At 40.3% G+C, this 16697-nt stretch overlaps 1 protein-coding gene across 8 annotated transcripts in view; it reads right to left on the minus strand.

Moving 5' to 3' along the window:
- Positions 1 to 340: 340 nt before the first annotated feature.
- CEP152 (centrosomal protein 152) overlaps positions 341 to 16697 on the minus strand; it is a 105975-nt gene continuing 89618 nt past the window's right edge. For 5 of the 8 annotated variants that reach the window (XM_060174623.1, XM_060174618.1, XM_060174622.1 and 2 more), the window contains 6 exons: positions 16002 to 16169; positions 10504 to 10600; positions 10054 to 10157; positions 6332 to 6488; positions 5972 to 6075; positions 341 to 1654 (listed from right to left, as the gene is read on the minus strand). In XM_060174623.1, coding sequence (XP_060030606.1) covers positions 642 to 1654; positions 5972 to 6075; positions 6332 to 6488; positions 10054 to 10157; positions 10504 to 10600; positions 16002 to 16169 — 1643 coding nt within the window. In that variant the 3' untranslated portion in view covers positions 341 to 641. The remainder of the gene's footprint in view (positions 1655 to 5971; positions 6076 to 6331; positions 6489 to 10053; positions 10158 to 10503; positions 10601 to 16001; positions 16170 to 16697) is intronic. The other 3 variants (XM_060174624.1, XM_060174621.1, XM_060174625.1) reach the window with 2 other exon arrangements.

Here is a 16697-nt window from a genome sequence, read left to right on the forward strand (position 1 = left end):
CCCAGGTATCATAAAAGATTAGAAATAACGCAAATGTTAACTGAAAAAAAAAATTCTGACATATTTTAAATAATCATACCAAGACACAGCTATACATTTTGTGGCAATCTTTGCAAAACATTTTTTCTACCAAGGGTCAGCATTCTGAGTAGATTTGTTTCCAGGAAAAGGATGTCTAGAGTCAGCCCAGTCTCATTAAACATGCCTAATTTCAAATCTTCAGTTTGGCTAAGTAGTCATACATGGAAATTATTCAAGTTGTTTTCTCTGGATGAATTCTGAATATGCCAATGCAACATTCTTCTACTATGAATCACAAAATAATTCATAACAATTCTACAGACCATACATATTTATTTAAATAATTTAACACTCCACAGAGAACTAATTTAGCAGTATAAAAATAAGACGGTTTCACAGCCAAATACAAGCACCACACAGAAACAGAATTACACATACACCAGCCGTTGGAAGATTAATGCAACGTTCTCCAGTAATTTTATGAGAATACTTTACTCATGCGATAGTCGTATGTTATTAAGCCATCTCAAAACAGGCAGAGGCCACATGTTTTCAGAATTAAGCCTTCCTTCCCTGTACCCTTATTATATTAATGATTCTTCTTAGATACTGTACAGCAGTTATTCTAAGTTGATGAAAGGGCTATCAAAGCCACTATCTTGTTGGCTTGATAGAGGAGCGATTATGTTTTGGGCAGGCTGCCAGTGTAAGGAAGATGGTAGCATGCTGCTCAGTGGTTTGGGTTCTGACTTCAGTATATCAGCCCTCTGATGACTTGGACTGATCTTCCCTGGCTGGCATTTCATGCCTCCCTGTGACAGGTCTGAAGCAGGGCCTCGTGGACACTTCACTGGTTGAGACGTTACGTTCTTTTTCTCTGAATCAGAAAGACAACTGATTGCTGAAAATGGCTTGAAATCCACAGATTCTGTGAGCATATCTAGGATTTCTTGGGGTCCACCATGTGAAAATGACCCTTCGGGACTGTCACAGAGCGGTGTGACACAGTTGGAATGCCAGCTCCCCAAGTCACTGAGATCCCCTCCGTCCTTCACGGGAGTTTCCTGCACACCTGAGCTTTTAATAGTCTCAGATAGGATGTTTTCTTTTTCTGTGAGTGGATCACCCTTGTATACTTTCAAGCCAAGTCTCTCGTTAGGATCTTGGAACGGTATCTGTGTACATCCAGTTTCAGAGATGCCTGTGAATCTCAATGAAGGTTTATTTCTACCAGATCCAAGAAAAGGGGAAGTGTCTGAGTGTAGGAGTGATTCAGAGCTAGTGTCACCCAGCTCTCTCTTCCAGTGCAAAGCCAAGCTTTCGCCTTCGCAAGGAACAAACTCAGGAGTAACACCCTGTGGTGAAGCATCCAGGTGTCTGTAACTGCCATTCCCAAACTGAATATCTGAATGTGACCCTTTGGGACCCACATGCTTGATGTCCCCCTGCTGTGTATTTTCCAACCGTTTCTGCAAGTTACAAGCTGTCCTCCTCTTGGGGACCTGGTCACACATACTTCTGGGGACAGTTTTTACGCTGCTGGATTTGCTTTCAGTGTGATATGGTATATTCTGGTTCACGTCATTTCGTTTTGGCTTTTCAGTTCCCATCATCTCTGAAGTCACAGGTTGTGCTAATATATACAAGGAGATACAGAATTAGGAGGATACAAAATTAGGAGAAAATTAATATTGAAAGAGAAGGGAAAACTATGTCTTCTCAAAAAAGAAAAGGAAAGAAAGCATTTGCATTTAAATCTTCCTCAAAGAAAATGCATCAATACTGAATATTTTAGAAATTCTTAAGATGGATATGGGAGATGGCTCATCCAGTAGAGTACACACTTTGCCATGTATGAGAGCCTGGGTTCAAACCCCTGGCCACCTCATGGGAGCACTGTATTGGGGGTGGGGGTCCTTTACAAGTGGCAGAGTGGCAATGTTGTGGCTCTCACTATCTTAAAAAAAAAAAAAAAATCGACCCGTCAACTCCCATGTTCAGTGGGGAAGCAGTTACAGAAGCCAGACCTTACACCTTCTGTACCCCATAATGTTCCTGGATCCATACTCCCAGAGGGATAAAGAATAGGAAAGCTATCAGGGGAGGGGATGGGATACGGAGTTCTGGTGGTGGGAATTGTGTGGAGTTGTACCCCACTTATCCTGTGGTTTTTGTCAGTGTTTCCTTTTTATAAATAAAAAATAAAAAAAATACAATATAAAAAGAGACCACTGAAAGTGGTCGAATCATGTAGACAGACAATTTCAGCAAAAAGAAAATTCTGACACACAAAAAAATTCTATACATATATACATTAGATAAAGCTAGGTAAGTTTGTTATTGAAATCTGATACAATTGCTATCCACCTGAACTATTTGTTTTCCACAGTAGAGACTATAGCATTTCAAGACTCAACTCCACAAATGTATCCTTTGATGTCAAGTATGGTGTTTTTCATGAAGAAAACTTATTGAACAAACCCTACTGCCGACAGTGAGCATAGCCCATTCTCCCACACATAGAAACATATAGTAAAAGCTGATCTGATAAAATGAGTCAAGACATAAAAGGGCAGAGGGGAAGCTGTGTAGCACCCAGTAAGATGCTTACTGTACTGTTTCTTGGTCCCTAGTTTTCATGAAGAGAGTCTGCCTCTCCTGGGGACATTACTGTTACTCTAGACATTCCTCTCTCCTTTCACACCATCAATCTGAATTTTATACAGTAACACATGTGCTCCTATTTGAGGAATGTTTCAAACATCAGACTCATGGATTCCTGAACAATCTCTGTTTTAAGCTCTCCAGGAGTCTAAAAAAAAAAACAAAAAAACAAAAACCATTTCCTGAGATATGTTCAAAATCCCCCAATTATGACTGGGAAATTACCAAACTTCTCATATGCATTTCCATCAGCTTCTGCTCTGTGTGTGTGTGCATGCATATTCTACAGCTATTTTTTTATGTACAAAAAAATGCTGTTTTATCTTTATCTTATTTCACTCAGTGTAATGTACTCAAGGCTACCTACCGTCAAGTGACAATTTCTATATATGAAAAGAGTCCATTCTTTTCCATTACTGAGTAGTATTTCAGAACGTGTGTGTGTGTGTGTGTGTGTGTGTGTGTGTGTGTGTGTGTGTGTGTGTGTGCACCTCTCTGTGGTATACACACATCTTTATCCACTCAGTGATGAATACTTAAGCTAGCTTCGGATCTTGTATATTGGACATGGTGAACACAGGAGGCACTTATCTTTACAAATCAGTATTTGCACTTTCTTTGGACAAATATTCATAAGTGGAATTGCTGGATCATATATGGCAGTACTGTTTTTAATTTTCTGAGGAGGAAAAAAAACTAAACCTAAGCTCACATACGCAGAGAGAACAGATTGGTGGTAGCTTTAGAATACACACACACACACACACACACACACACACACACACACAGCAAAAGTTGATCGGGGGAGGTAAAAAGAGAGGACAAATGGGGGAAAGAGGTCAAAAAATAAAAATCCCCAGACAGGAAATAAGTCATGTGGACGTAAATGTCTCAGTGACAGTCATTAGCATTCTATGACATCTCTGGGAGTTGCTATGAGTGTAACAAGTCTTTCATGTGTGTGTGGATCCAGGCTCTCATGTGCGTGCGACTTCACAGTTCCTGGGCCGATTTTTTTCATTCAGGTTGAGAGAGACGAAGAGACACCATAGTATGAGAGTTTCCCCTGGTGGCATGACATTCCCTTGTGGTGCTGGGCCTGAATCTGAGTCATGAAGGTGGCAGAGGACAAGCCTTACCCAGCGAGATTATCTCTCCAGCCCAACAGAGGCAATCCCTATAGGTCTCAACACACAAACACCAATGCTTGCAGCTATGCATGATGGTGAATGGTAACTAGACTTCACTGTGGGTCATTTCAAAGTGTATCTAAGTGTTAGATCATTATATCGCACACTGAAACTAACAGTGTCATATGTCAATCACACCATAATTAAATATAACAGCTACGTATTAATTAACCAGTATTAAAACATATATTTAGTATCAAGCCAGAGAGAGAGAATTAAAGCTTCTTGGAGTGATTATTATTATGCACTATCACTTTAGCCCCATGTCACACTAACTCCAACTTATCTTAATATTATATACTTTACCTATGATTTATAAATATCAGCTCAATATATCCTCACATATCTTTTTTTTTTGCCTCCAGGGTTATATGTTGTGGCTTGATGCAAGCACTATGAATCCACTGCTCTTGGTGGCCACTTTTTCCATTTCACTGGCTAGGACAGAGAGAAATTCAAAGAAGAGGGTGAGGTAGAGAGGGAGATAGACTTGCTTCAACATTTGTGAAGCTTTCCCTTTATAGGTGGGGAGTGGAGGCTTGAACCTGGATCTTTGCAAGGGTCCTTGCGCTTTGCACTATGTGTGCTTAACTGAGTGAACCAACCAACTGCCTGGCTCCCCTGACATGTCATTCACTATTCCTTTACTTTGAGTTGCGAATGTTCTTGTGAAAAAAACAACATATACCCAAAATATTTAAAGTGAAAGCTATCACCTTCTGATAAATTTAACCCATTTACATTTAGTATGATTATTAACATTTCAATCTATTATTATTCCCTATCTCACCATGCTTTCTAGCTGTGATTTTCCTCCTCCTTGATCCCCCTAAAGTTTAAAAGACACATAGGTATATTCTAACCCTCTTTGGATAATATTAAAATCTAATACTTGTATTTATGACTATATTTTTCTCAAAATGACTAGAGTTATCATATTTATATCCTAGCTTTGAAAACAGAAACATGTTACTAATGGTTAGTTTTCTCTACAACATCTTCTTGCATCTTTCTGAGAATAATTTTCTAACATTAATAAATCCTAATGCTGTCCCAACAGGTATATTTTCTACTAGACTTTTTTTTGTTGTTGTTGTTGTTCTGCTTTGAGTTTGCTGGTGTGTGTGTGACTCTGTGTGTGTGTTTATGTTGGTTTTTTTACTGGATAACTCTTGGTTGAATCTTACATGTTCAGGAGGCCAGGTGGTGGCACAACTGGTTGAGCGCATATGTTACAGTGCACAAGGACCCAGGCTCAAGCCTCCATCCCCACCTGCAGGGGGAAAGCTTTGTAAGTGGTGAAGCAGGGCTGCAGATGTCTATTTTCCTCTCTCCCTCTTCCCTCTCGATTTGACTATCTCTATCTTAAAATAATAATAATCTTCTATATTCTTCTTTTTCCATTTTGTTACCCTTGTTGTAGTTGTTATTGTTGTCATAGCTATTGTTGTTGAATAGGACAGAGAGAAATCGAGAGAGGAGGGGAAGACAAAGAAGGGGAGAGAAAGACACCTGCAGACCTGCTTCACCACTTGTAAAGCAACCCCCCTGCAGGTGGGGAGCCGGGAGCCAGAGCTGGGATCCTTACGCCAATCCTTGCCCTTTGCACCATGCGCACTTAACCTGCTGCGTTACTGCCCAGCTCCCTAATCTTTTATACTCTAAGCATGGCATCTGCTTGTGTCCCCTTTAAAAGAATTGCAAGTGAGATGGCAAAGAGTGAGCTGTGGAATAGGGAGCCCTAGTGGCTAGTATTCCAGGCATATGGATGCTCAGAGCCTCTCAAAGAAGCTCTACCCAGTTCTGCTACTCCTGCTGCCTTTCTCTCTCCCTCTCCCTCTCCCTCTTCTTCCTTTGCTGTTTAAAATCTTCTCTATCACTTCCAGAGATGGAAAAGGCAATAGCACTTTGACAGGAAGGCGCAGTCTGATGACAAAACTGAAATGCTACTCTTTATAAGTCTCTAGCTTAAGTGAAACATACAACTTTGTCTATAAACTCTCACTATATTGCTGGTTTGTTTTTTCTTTCAATCCTGGAAATATTAGCTCTCTAAAAGGAGATAAAAATTCTTCAAGTGAGTCACTTTGACATACCTGACTGTGTAGTTTTGCTCTGGGATTTATTAGAAATAGGCGATTCCAGCAATTTGGCCATTGCAACAAGTTTGCTAGCAGCATTCATAATCTTTTTCTCAGCCCTGTGAGGAATTCCAGATATTGAGTTAGTAGTATGGCTTAAAGGAAAAAAAAAAAAAAAGAGTTCCCTTAACGTGAAGATTGCCACTTTCCTATTAGCTCTGCCAACATTTGGCATAGCACAGCCATAAGCCTCCCCTCAACCTCTGATGATGCTCACTGAGAAATACTGCATTTTGTGGTTTTTTAAAAAAAAAAAAGACAATTTTGCTGCCCTGTTCCTCTCAGGGCCTAGTGACTGTTTAGACTTGAACTTACCCTTCCTGTTTCCCATTATCTTGCAAAATCTGTTGGAGGCAAATCAGATAATATTTGCGCATCTTTCTGGCAGTTTCTTGCCTTTCTCGCAGTACTTCTGCTTTGACCATCTCTGCAGCTCTTTCCTTGCTCTCCTGAATGTAGCGAAGCATGTCACCTGGGGGCAGGAGGTGGGCAACGTTTACTGATCATTTGTCAATAGAGCAGCAGAGGCAGACTTCACACCAACGTTATGGCAGATGACATGATTAGAGCCATATTCAGAAATTTTTATTTCCCACCATGGAATGTTTTACATCAGCATTTTGAAGTAATCTAAAAGTTCTTTCAGAATGATGGCAGTCACATACTATGGAGGAAATTTAGCTAGGGACTTTTTTTTTTTTTTTTTTTTATTCCCTTTGGTTGCCCTTGTTGTTTTATTGTTGTAGTTATTATTGTTGTTGTCATTGTTGGCTAGGACAGAGAAAAATGGAGAGAGGAGGGGAAGACAGAGATGAGGAGAGAAAGATAGACACCTGCAGACGTGCTTCATCGCATGTGAAGCGACTTCCCTGCAGGTGGGGGGGGACTTTTTAAAAAAAAAACAAATTACTAGGCAAGGAGTAAAATAAAGAAGGAACAGGTCTTAAGAATTTCAATTTTGGGGGGGCGTATGATGGTGTACCTGGTAGATCATATGTTCTGCAATGCACAAGGAACCCAGGTTAAAGCCTCCGGCTGCCGCCTACAAAAAGGGAGCTTCACATGTGGTGGAGTCATGCTGCAGGTGTCTCTCTTCCTCTTTATCGCCCTCCCTCCCCTCTCTCAATTTCTCCATCTCTCTCGAAGGAGCAAATAAAATCTATAGAAAAATAATTTCAATCTTACATGATATGTATATGCAATGTGCGGCCAAGTGAAGAAAAAGAAAAAGAAATATATATAGAAAGGGTGAGGCAAAGAGGGAGCAAGAAGCAGACACAGAGAAAGAGGCAGAATGAACAGAGACACTGAATACATGCTCAAACTCTGATGGATTCTGCTCGGAAAAGACGAGTTTCAGTATTTTCATCTTTCAGATCTAACTAAATCTAACTAAACTTACAGCTAAGTTAAAGTATATGACATATATAGATATAGATACAAAATACCGAACTAGGAAGAAGGGTGAGACATAGGTTGCCCCATGGAAACTACATTTAAAACTAGTTCACAGCTTTGGAGGGCTTTTTTGTGGGTTTTGGTCACTCTGGGGGGCGGGGAGCCTAATGATTTCTTTAGTATGGTTGTTGCCACCTGGGTACAATTTCTCATCTCCCCATCTTTAGTTCCAATTGGCTTTGCTTTGATGGGTCAACCATTACTTCAGATTATCGCTTTTTCATTAGATGCTATCCTTGCGGTATCTACAGTATTGCCATCCCAGGGATAGTAAGAACTCCAATTTCGGGAGGGAATCTGTTCTCTCTTAATATCGGTATATATTCCTGAAAAGTAGGTCTTCTCTACAAAACACTAATGAGGGGAGTGTTTCCATTCTTCGAAGTGGGTGGAAAAAAATAAAAAAACCTCTAGTCTGCTAACAAAGCATCACTTTGCTTGTAGTAGCATGGTCTCTCTCTCTCTCCCCACATCAGCAATGACTGAGGAGAAATCCTCCTTATTGATACTGAATGGGATTTTTAAAACATCTACACATGATTTTGCTTTTCTCCCAATTATATTAGAAATTGAGACTTTTCCCACTCACTTTGTTAAAAATGAACTCAAGTGGCTGGAGAGACAACATGATGATTATGCAAAAGATTTTCTTTTTTTTTTTTTTTCTCATGCCAGAGTTATCGCTGTGGCTTAGTGCCTACACAACAAATCCATAACTCCTGAAATCCATGTATTCTTCTAAATTTCTTCTGTTTAATAGGACAGAAATTTTGAGGAGTGTGGGAGGGAAGAGAGAAAGAGAAAGAGAGAGAGAGAGGAGAGACACCCACAGCACTGCTTCGGCCCTTATGAAACTTCCTCCCTGCAAATGGGAGACATGGGGACTGAACCTGGATCCTAGTGCACGATAATATGGTAATACTCAATGGGTGGTCCACTGGCCACCCCAAATAAGGCATTCATGCTTGAGGTTCTAAGGTACCAGGTTCAGTCCCCCAACCCATAATAAGCCAGTGCTCCATTTTCTTTCTCTGCATCTTTTTCTCTGTATCTCTTTCTCATTACAATAAAACAAATGTTTAAAATAATATAAATTCGATTTTAGGAGGTAAATATACATTTCTCCTATACAAATGCTGGTTATTATTGTAGGACATACATACATTCTATGTAATAATGTAAGTAAAACCAATATATACTCTACTTGGAAACCAAAAACCGGGCAAATGCTCTGAAGAGAATGTCACACTACCTAGTGTACTGCCAAGGACTTAATGAACAAATTTGTATATATTATTTAATCCACTATCAAAATAATGAAAAACAACAGAATAACTCCTAATTAGCTCTGCTTCCCATGGTTTATGGTAGTAGACTTTTAAGTAGTAGTAATATGTTAGTTAAAAGCTCAGTGGCAGGAGTCGGTGGTAGTGCAGCAGGTTAAGCGCACGTGGTGCAAAGTGCAAGGACCGACATAAGGATACCGGTTCCAGCCCCTGGCAGGGGAGTCACTTCACCAGCAGGGGAATCACTTCACAGGCGGTGAAGCAGGTCTGAGGTCTGCAGGTGTCTATCTTTCTCTCCCCCTCTCAGGTTCCACTCCTTTCTCCATTGCTCTCTGTCCTATCTAACAATGACATCAACAACAATAATAACTACGACAACAATAGAAAACAACAAGGGGAAAAAAAAAGGGAAAAATAAATATAAATATTTAAAAAAGCTCAGTGGCATTTTCTTTGTCACAAGTTATTTAAGTTGGGTGATTATTTTTACTTCAGTATTACTGTGCTCAAAGAAAAAGCAGACTTAATGACATAAAATAACTGTACACTCATGCTATATTCAAAGGATATTGGGCAAAATAATCCATTAATGTATAGATTACAAAGATATCAATAGTCTCTTTTAAAATCAGTTAAGAACCCAGAACAGAGGCCAGGCAGTGGCTCACCTGGTTGAGCGCACATGTTACACTGTGCAAGAACCCGTGTCTCTACCCCAGCCAGCCCCCACCTGCAGGGGAAAAGCTTCATGAGTAGTGAAGCAGGGCTGCAGGTGTCTCTCTGCCTCTCTCCCTATCTCCCCCTTTCCTCTCGATTTCTAATAGTCTCTATCCAATAAATAAATAAAGATAATTTTTTTTAATGGTAAAAAAAAAAAAAACACTTTGGAAAAATCACCAAAGTCACTACTGCTAGTTAATTCTAAGTTCACAATTACCAACAACAGCAAAAGGCCCAAATAATCTGAAAAAATGTTAGGACTGTGTTTTTCTTTTTTATTGCCACCACGGCTATTGTTGGGGTTCAGTACCAGGACAATGAATCTACTGTTCCCAGTGGCCAAATTTTTCTTTCCTTTTATGTATTACTATTTTTATATTTGATAGGACAGAAAATAACTAAGGTGAGGGGAGAGAAAGAGGAAGAGAGAAACAGAAACATCTGCAGCCCTGTCTTAACACTCCTGCAGTTTCTCCCTTGCAGGTAGGATCGGTTGCTTGAATCTGGGACCTTGCACGTTGGAGCATGTGTGCTACCATCCAGTCCCACTGCCGGGACTTTTTTAGAACTTACGTTTTATTTTTTTTACAGCTTTAATGTACTGCCCACGGAGTTCTTCCAAGGCCTCCCTATTAAATGGCAGGCAAGTGCTTTCAATGGCTCCTTCTGACAATGACCTGGAAGCAAAGCACACGTGGCAAAAACAGACTGTCGGTAACAAACTTCATTCTCAAAAATAGGTCCTTTTAGAGTTTAATAAACTGATGTGCTTAAAATTCAAGGTTCTTCACACTGTGGTTAGTTACAATAGGAAAATGGAATTAAAACATATAAATTACAGAAGATAAAAATGATATAAGACAGATATTATGACATGCAAAAGGTTAACAGGGCATCTTTGAGGTTTGGAAAGAACTGCTTCAGTTTTCACTTTTTTTTTTCTTTGCTACAAAGCTATAAAAATCAGATTCCAGGTATGCTATTGTTCTAGCATTTCTTGAAAACAGCAAACTGTCTACCTACCTTGGTGGTGTTTTACAAAGTGTTCTGAGTTCTTCTAATTTAATCTTCATGTCATTGTTTTCTTCTATTAATTCTTCAACAACTTTATTATTCTCCGCTAGAAAAAGAAAGGTTATATGGTATTGGTCAAATTAACCTTTGCTTTTTCCGTCTTCCTTTTCGTATGCTGCCAATACAAATATTTTTTTCTGAGGAGACTAAGTAATCCCCAGTGGCTCCCTCTGTCATTCATGCTTGATGGGTCCTACTCTGGCCACTCCCAGTTCTATTTCCTCAGCACTTAAAAATCTGTATTCTGGCCGAGCTTTGAGTTATGCAGTGTCTTGGATAGGTTTCCAATGATGTCATATGTGTGAGTTTTGTTTTCCAGCTAAATTGGAGCGCTATAGAAAGGCACTAGGCTTTCTAATGGCATGTTTTCCGTCTATCCTAATACTAGGGACTATTGAACAAGTACCTCAGTACAAAAATAACACAAAAATTAAGCATAAGTAGGGGCCATTTTTGGAAACATATTTTCAAATTCTTTAAATACTTGAAGAGGATGAGGAGACTAGTGGTGTCATGTGGCACATAAGACAAAGCATAAATGTCTCAGTGAGAGGGACATAGCCGTAATTCCAGCTCTGTTTCTACTAGTTGGGTCAATTTAGGTAAAGGATGAATCTCTTCACATGCACATATTACCAAGTGCAAGGACTCTAGTTAGAGCCTCTGCTCCTCATCTGCAAGGGGTATCCTTCTCAAGCAGTAAAGCAGGTTAGCAGGTGTCAATCTTTCTCACGCTCTATTTCTCCCTCCTCCACCCCCTCTCAGTTTCTCTGTCCTATCAAAGAAAAAAAACTAGGAAAAAAAAAAAAGTCCACCTGCATATTAGGTATCAGCCTTAGGCAAAAACTAGTCATGGGCCCCTGGGAATCTACCTAAAATAGACCTACTAACCTTTTCTAAAATGGAGACCCCAAATCTTCATTCTGTAATATTCTTGCCTTTAGGCTCATGATTAGTCAACAATTTGTCCTGCTTTATATCTTGACTCTTTTTCAACAACCAGGTTCCAGATGCTACCATGATGCCAACCTGACTTCCCTGGGCAGACGATCCCACCAATGTGTCCTGGAGCCCCACCTCCCCAGACCCCCTGCCCCACAAGGGAAAGAGAGACAGGCTGGGCATATGGATGGACCTGCCAACACCCATGTTCAGCAGGGAAGCAGTTACAGAAGCCAGACTTTCCACTTTCTGCACCCCATAATGAGCCTGTGCCCAAGTTCCCAAGAGGGATAAAGAATAAGAAAGCTTTCAAGGGAGGGATGGGATAGGGAGTTAGTTCTGGTGATGGCAATTCTGTGGAATTATACCCCTTTTATCCTATGGTCTTGTCAATATTTCCATTTTATAAATAAGTTAAAAAAAAAAAAAGGCCACCAAACGGTGGATTCATAGTGCCAGCACCGAGCCCTGCAATAACCCTGGTAGCAAATAAATCAATAAATCAATTTGCATACAGCACCCTAAGTATACTGCTATGCCACTCAATGTACTCTATCAGGTGAGCAACAAATGAACCACTCTGTTCTCCTCAGTGCCTGGTAGGGTCAGGCTGTATATGCTTTCAGATCATTTACTTGTACTCCATTACTTTTCAGTAAGAACTACCGAGACAGTAGGAGACAGGATTCAAAGGTGGGGGTAGATAGCATAATGGTTATGCAAAGAGACTCTCATGCTTGAGGCTCTAAAGTTCCAGGTTCAATTCCTCCACATCACTATAAGCCAGAGCTGATTAATGCTCTAGAAAGAAAGGAAGGAAGGAAGGGAGAAAAAGAGAAAGAAAGAAAACTAGAAAAGAAAAGAAAGGATTCAAGAAACAACCACAGTAGCAACGGTATTGTCACCTAGTAGATTTCAATTAATTGAAGTTAAACAAGAAATGATGCAAATTCAGACCCTGTGACGTTTCATTAACTGCTGTTCCGAGTTAGTACCAACTTTCATGAATTATCTTCAAGTCTATGAATTCTAGAACATAACACCCCCCCAAAAAAAAGCACTAGGTAGAATGGCTTTTACAGTCATAGTGTATGGAGCTAAATATTATTTATAATAATCATATCAACTTTCACCATGTATAAAATTGTTTTCTGGTTTCCATCAAACTTGATAGCAGTTGCATTCTAACTATATCTGCGGATCTACTGCTAAATCGACACGGCCAGTTATGGTGCTAAGTACAGGGAAGGAGACTGAGCCTGGTTACCGCCAAGTCTATACCCTGAAGGAGAAGAGAGACAACAAATGATAGCCAGCAAGAGGACTGCTGAAGAACTCCTACATGGGGCTGTCCGGCAGATGAGCCAGACCAGGTCTGGGATGGTCAGGAGAGCCTGCCCCCGAGGAAGTGATGTACAGGGAGCCTGCTGAGGAAGATAGAGTCAGGTAATGGAATGAACTGGAAGACAGATGCTCTGGGAAAGGGAGAGCGTGAAAAGAGGTGCAGAGGAAAAGAGCCAGTATGGCCTGACTAAGAAAGAGAGTAAGGGAAATGGGAGGCAGGTGGAACTGGTAGGAGTTGGATCATGAAGCATTTTTGAAACTGTTCATTCAATTAAGTGTGCTTCATGCTGACGAGTCACGGGAAGGTTTTAAACACGAGTACCAAGATTAAATTATTTATTAAGAATTATTGATGAGAGAGAGAAGAGAGAGAGACCAGCACGCTGCTCAGCTCTAGCATACAATAATGCTAGGGATTGAACCTGGGACCCCTGGAGCCTCAGACATGAAAGCCTGGTGTGCTGCTCCTGCACTAACTCCCAGGTCTCCAATTTATTATTTTTAAAGCTACTTTCTATGGGGGGTCACTAAAGGTGCAAGATGAGGGGCATACAGACACATGGGAAGTAACTGTTCTCCAAGCAAGTGATAGAAATGTGTTTAGCTCCAAAGAGGGGGTTGGATAACATATTCTATCTACCACCTGAAGATGGGTCCTGAAATTGGTGCAACTCGTAATGATCCTTCTGATGACCACAGAATGCAAGTTCAAACCTACAGGGATGTAGAGGTCACATAGGCTCCTATGCTGAAGATGGGCCCTAGATCAAATCGATGGGATTTACAGTCAATAATATGTATACACTTTTCCCATATTTGGGAGCAACTCTGTTACCAATTCCAGCTTTCTAGCCCTTTTTCCAGCCATGGTATCATCTCCCCAGACAATAACCTGGGTCCACCTGCATATCAGATGTCAGGCTCAGGCAAAAACTAGTAAAGTCATGGGCTCTTTGGAATATACCTAAAATAGACCTACTAGCTATTTCCAAAACAAAGGCCCCAAATCTTCACCTACAATATTCCAGCCTTTAGGTTCATGATTAGCCAACAATTTGTTTGGCTTTATATGTTAACTCTTTTTTCAGCCACCAGGTTCCAGATGCTAACATGATGCCAACCAGACTTCCCTAGGCAGACAACCCCACCAATGTGTCCTCGAGCCCCACCTCCCCAGAGCCCTGTCCCACTAGGGAAAGAGAGAGACAGGCTGGGAGTATGGATCGACCTGTCAACGCCCATATTCAGCAGGGAAGCAATTACAGAAGCCAGACCTTCCACCTTTTCACCCCATAATGATCCTAGGTCTAGACTCCCAAAGGATTAAAGAATAGGAAAGCTATCAGGGGAAGGAATAGGGTAAGGAGTTCTGGTGGTGGGAATTGTACTCCTCTTATCCTATGGTCTTGCCAGTGTTCCCATTTTACAAATAAATTAATTAAATTTTTTTTAAAAAGAAGTGTGATTAAGTTAAAAGTGAACCTACTCTGTTTGACTTTTCTGGATACTGCAATTATCGGAGACACTTGCATTCAGTCCTTCATAAGTTCAACTTTCAGTGTTGTCTGGTATTTACTAGGTAAGCACCATGACTAAAAGGACATGATGAGTACTTATTCTCAGGGGATTTATAGGTTATAAAGGGTACCAAGAGGGCCAGGTGGTGGTGCATATTACCATACGCAAGGACTCAGGTTCAAGCCCCCTGTCCCCATATGCAGGGGGAAGCTTCGCAAGTGGTGAAGCAGCGCCACAGATGTTTCTGTCTCTTTCTTCTCTCAATTTCTATCCAATAATAAATAAAACACTTTTAAAAAGAAAAAGAGAGGGTACCAGGCAAGTAACAACAACAACAACAAAAATTAAATACTGACCAAAAATGAAAGAGGATTCAAGTGCTAAGAGGCCACACAGAAATGCCCCATGAAACCAAGACTGGAGAAAAATCAAGAAGGACTCTGGAGATAAAATATTTTCTGGGTAGAATCCTAAAGGAAGAGGATGAATTAGACCAAAACAAGAATAAGCAGGTCAAGTCTAGGACAGAGTAACAGCATCATATTCAAGGCCCAGCAGGAAAACAAAATGCCTGACCAGTTGAGGTATCTGAAGTATGTCTACAGCAGAGTGCACAGAAAGTGGCATGTGAGTGAACAGAGCAAGGTGAGAGGAGAAGTCTTAGGAGTCTAATAGCTTCCTTTCTTTGAAGGGCAAGAAGAAATGGCTGAAGGTCTAGTCTGCCTTTTAGGTAAGTACCCTGAGTGCACTGTGAAGAGTTTTCTTCAAGGAAGCTAATTAGAAGATCAGACTCATGGGCTTTGTCCCTGTCTTTCCTGTCTACCTTGAATACTGTCATCTGTGGTAGACACTTTCATCTTAAGAAGCTTAGTCAGTTTTTCCTTAACTCTAACAGGAAGAGTCAAGTAACACCTTTTCTTTCAAATTTACAAGAACATATTGCCAGAAGCACTCAATAATGCACCTACTTATTAATCCCTTTCAGCCTGTCTCACTTGACCATAAGCTTCTTGAAGCAAAGGATCAGAGTCTTGTAGCTGTGCATCAAAACTAGCATTCGAGGGAGTCGGGCTGTAGAGCAGCGGGCTAAGCGCAGGTGGCGCAAAGCACAAGGACCGGCATAAGGATCCCGGTTCGAACCCCGGCTCCCCGCCTGCAGGGGAGTCGCTTCACAGGCGGAGAAGCAGGTCTGCAGGTGTCTATCTTTCTCTCCTCCTCTCTGTCTTCTCCTCCCTCTCTCCATTTCTCTCTGTCCTATCCAACAACGACAACAACAATAATAACTACAACAATAAAACAACAAGGGCAACAAAAGGGAATAAATAAATAAAAATAAATATATAAAAAAATTAAAAAAAAACAACTAGCATTCGAGTGTGATATATTCATTGCTCTCTTCTGGGTCCCTAAAATACTGCTTACCACAGAGCTATTCAATTAAGAAAGGAAGGGATGCAAACGTTTAATCAAAGTTCAGATTTTTCCCTTTTGAGTTCAGTAATCACTTGGTTAGCCAAAATATAATCAGATTCGCTCACATCAACCCTAAGAGAGTCAGCATCAACATGAACTAAGAAGTCACATTTGCACATTTTGACAAGGACCAAGGGGATGCCGGTGGCAGTGGTACTAGAAATGCTAACCTCCGATTTTTTCCACTACATTTTTGTGCTTCCTTTCTAAATGCTGAAGATGCCTACAGCATTTCTCCAGTTTTCCTTTCAGATCTTGGCATTCCTGCTTTGCCTTTTCAAGTTCTTGGAAGCAGTGTCCACAGCATGAGTCTTTAATTTCAAGGATCTTTTCCTTATCTGCAAAAATTAAATGATAGCAAACTTTTATACCAATTTAGACTAAGGACTACAAATCAAAACAAATAAATCAACAAAATAAAATAAAAGCAAGGAAGAAAACCAGAAGAAACATCTAAACACTGAAATGTAATAGAAAGATGCATGGTGCTGAAAAGAGAAAAAGCTGGAATTAAATCCTTTTCCCACTATTTGTTCAATGTGTGTACTCTCTAAAATTTAGTTGTTTTAACATGTAGAGTTGAATGACACAGTTTATTTACACAATTGCTATGAAACCTTGCACTCAGGTTTTAGTAGCGATTATCATTTCCAATTAACAAGAGACTGCAATCTATAAGAAACAGTCGAAGCAAGTATTGGGACAGGAGATACAGAAAGATGAGACTAGAATATTTTGCCATGTCAGAAAGTAGAAAATAATTAAAAATATGGGCATGCCATAGTTCAAGGAAATGTTAGAGTCAGTTTAAAGGGGCTTTGCTCGCTGAATATGGAGCAGTCCAAAAACTAATATAACAACATATT

The sequence above is a fragment of the Erinaceus europaeus genome, chromosome 16 (genome assembly GCF_950295315.1).
Source record: "Erinaceus europaeus chromosome 16, mEriEur2.1, whole genome shotgun sequence".
In the NCBI taxonomy this organism is placed as follows: Eukaryota; Metazoa; Chordata; class Mammalia; order Eulipotyphla; family Erinaceidae; genus Erinaceus; species Erinaceus europaeus.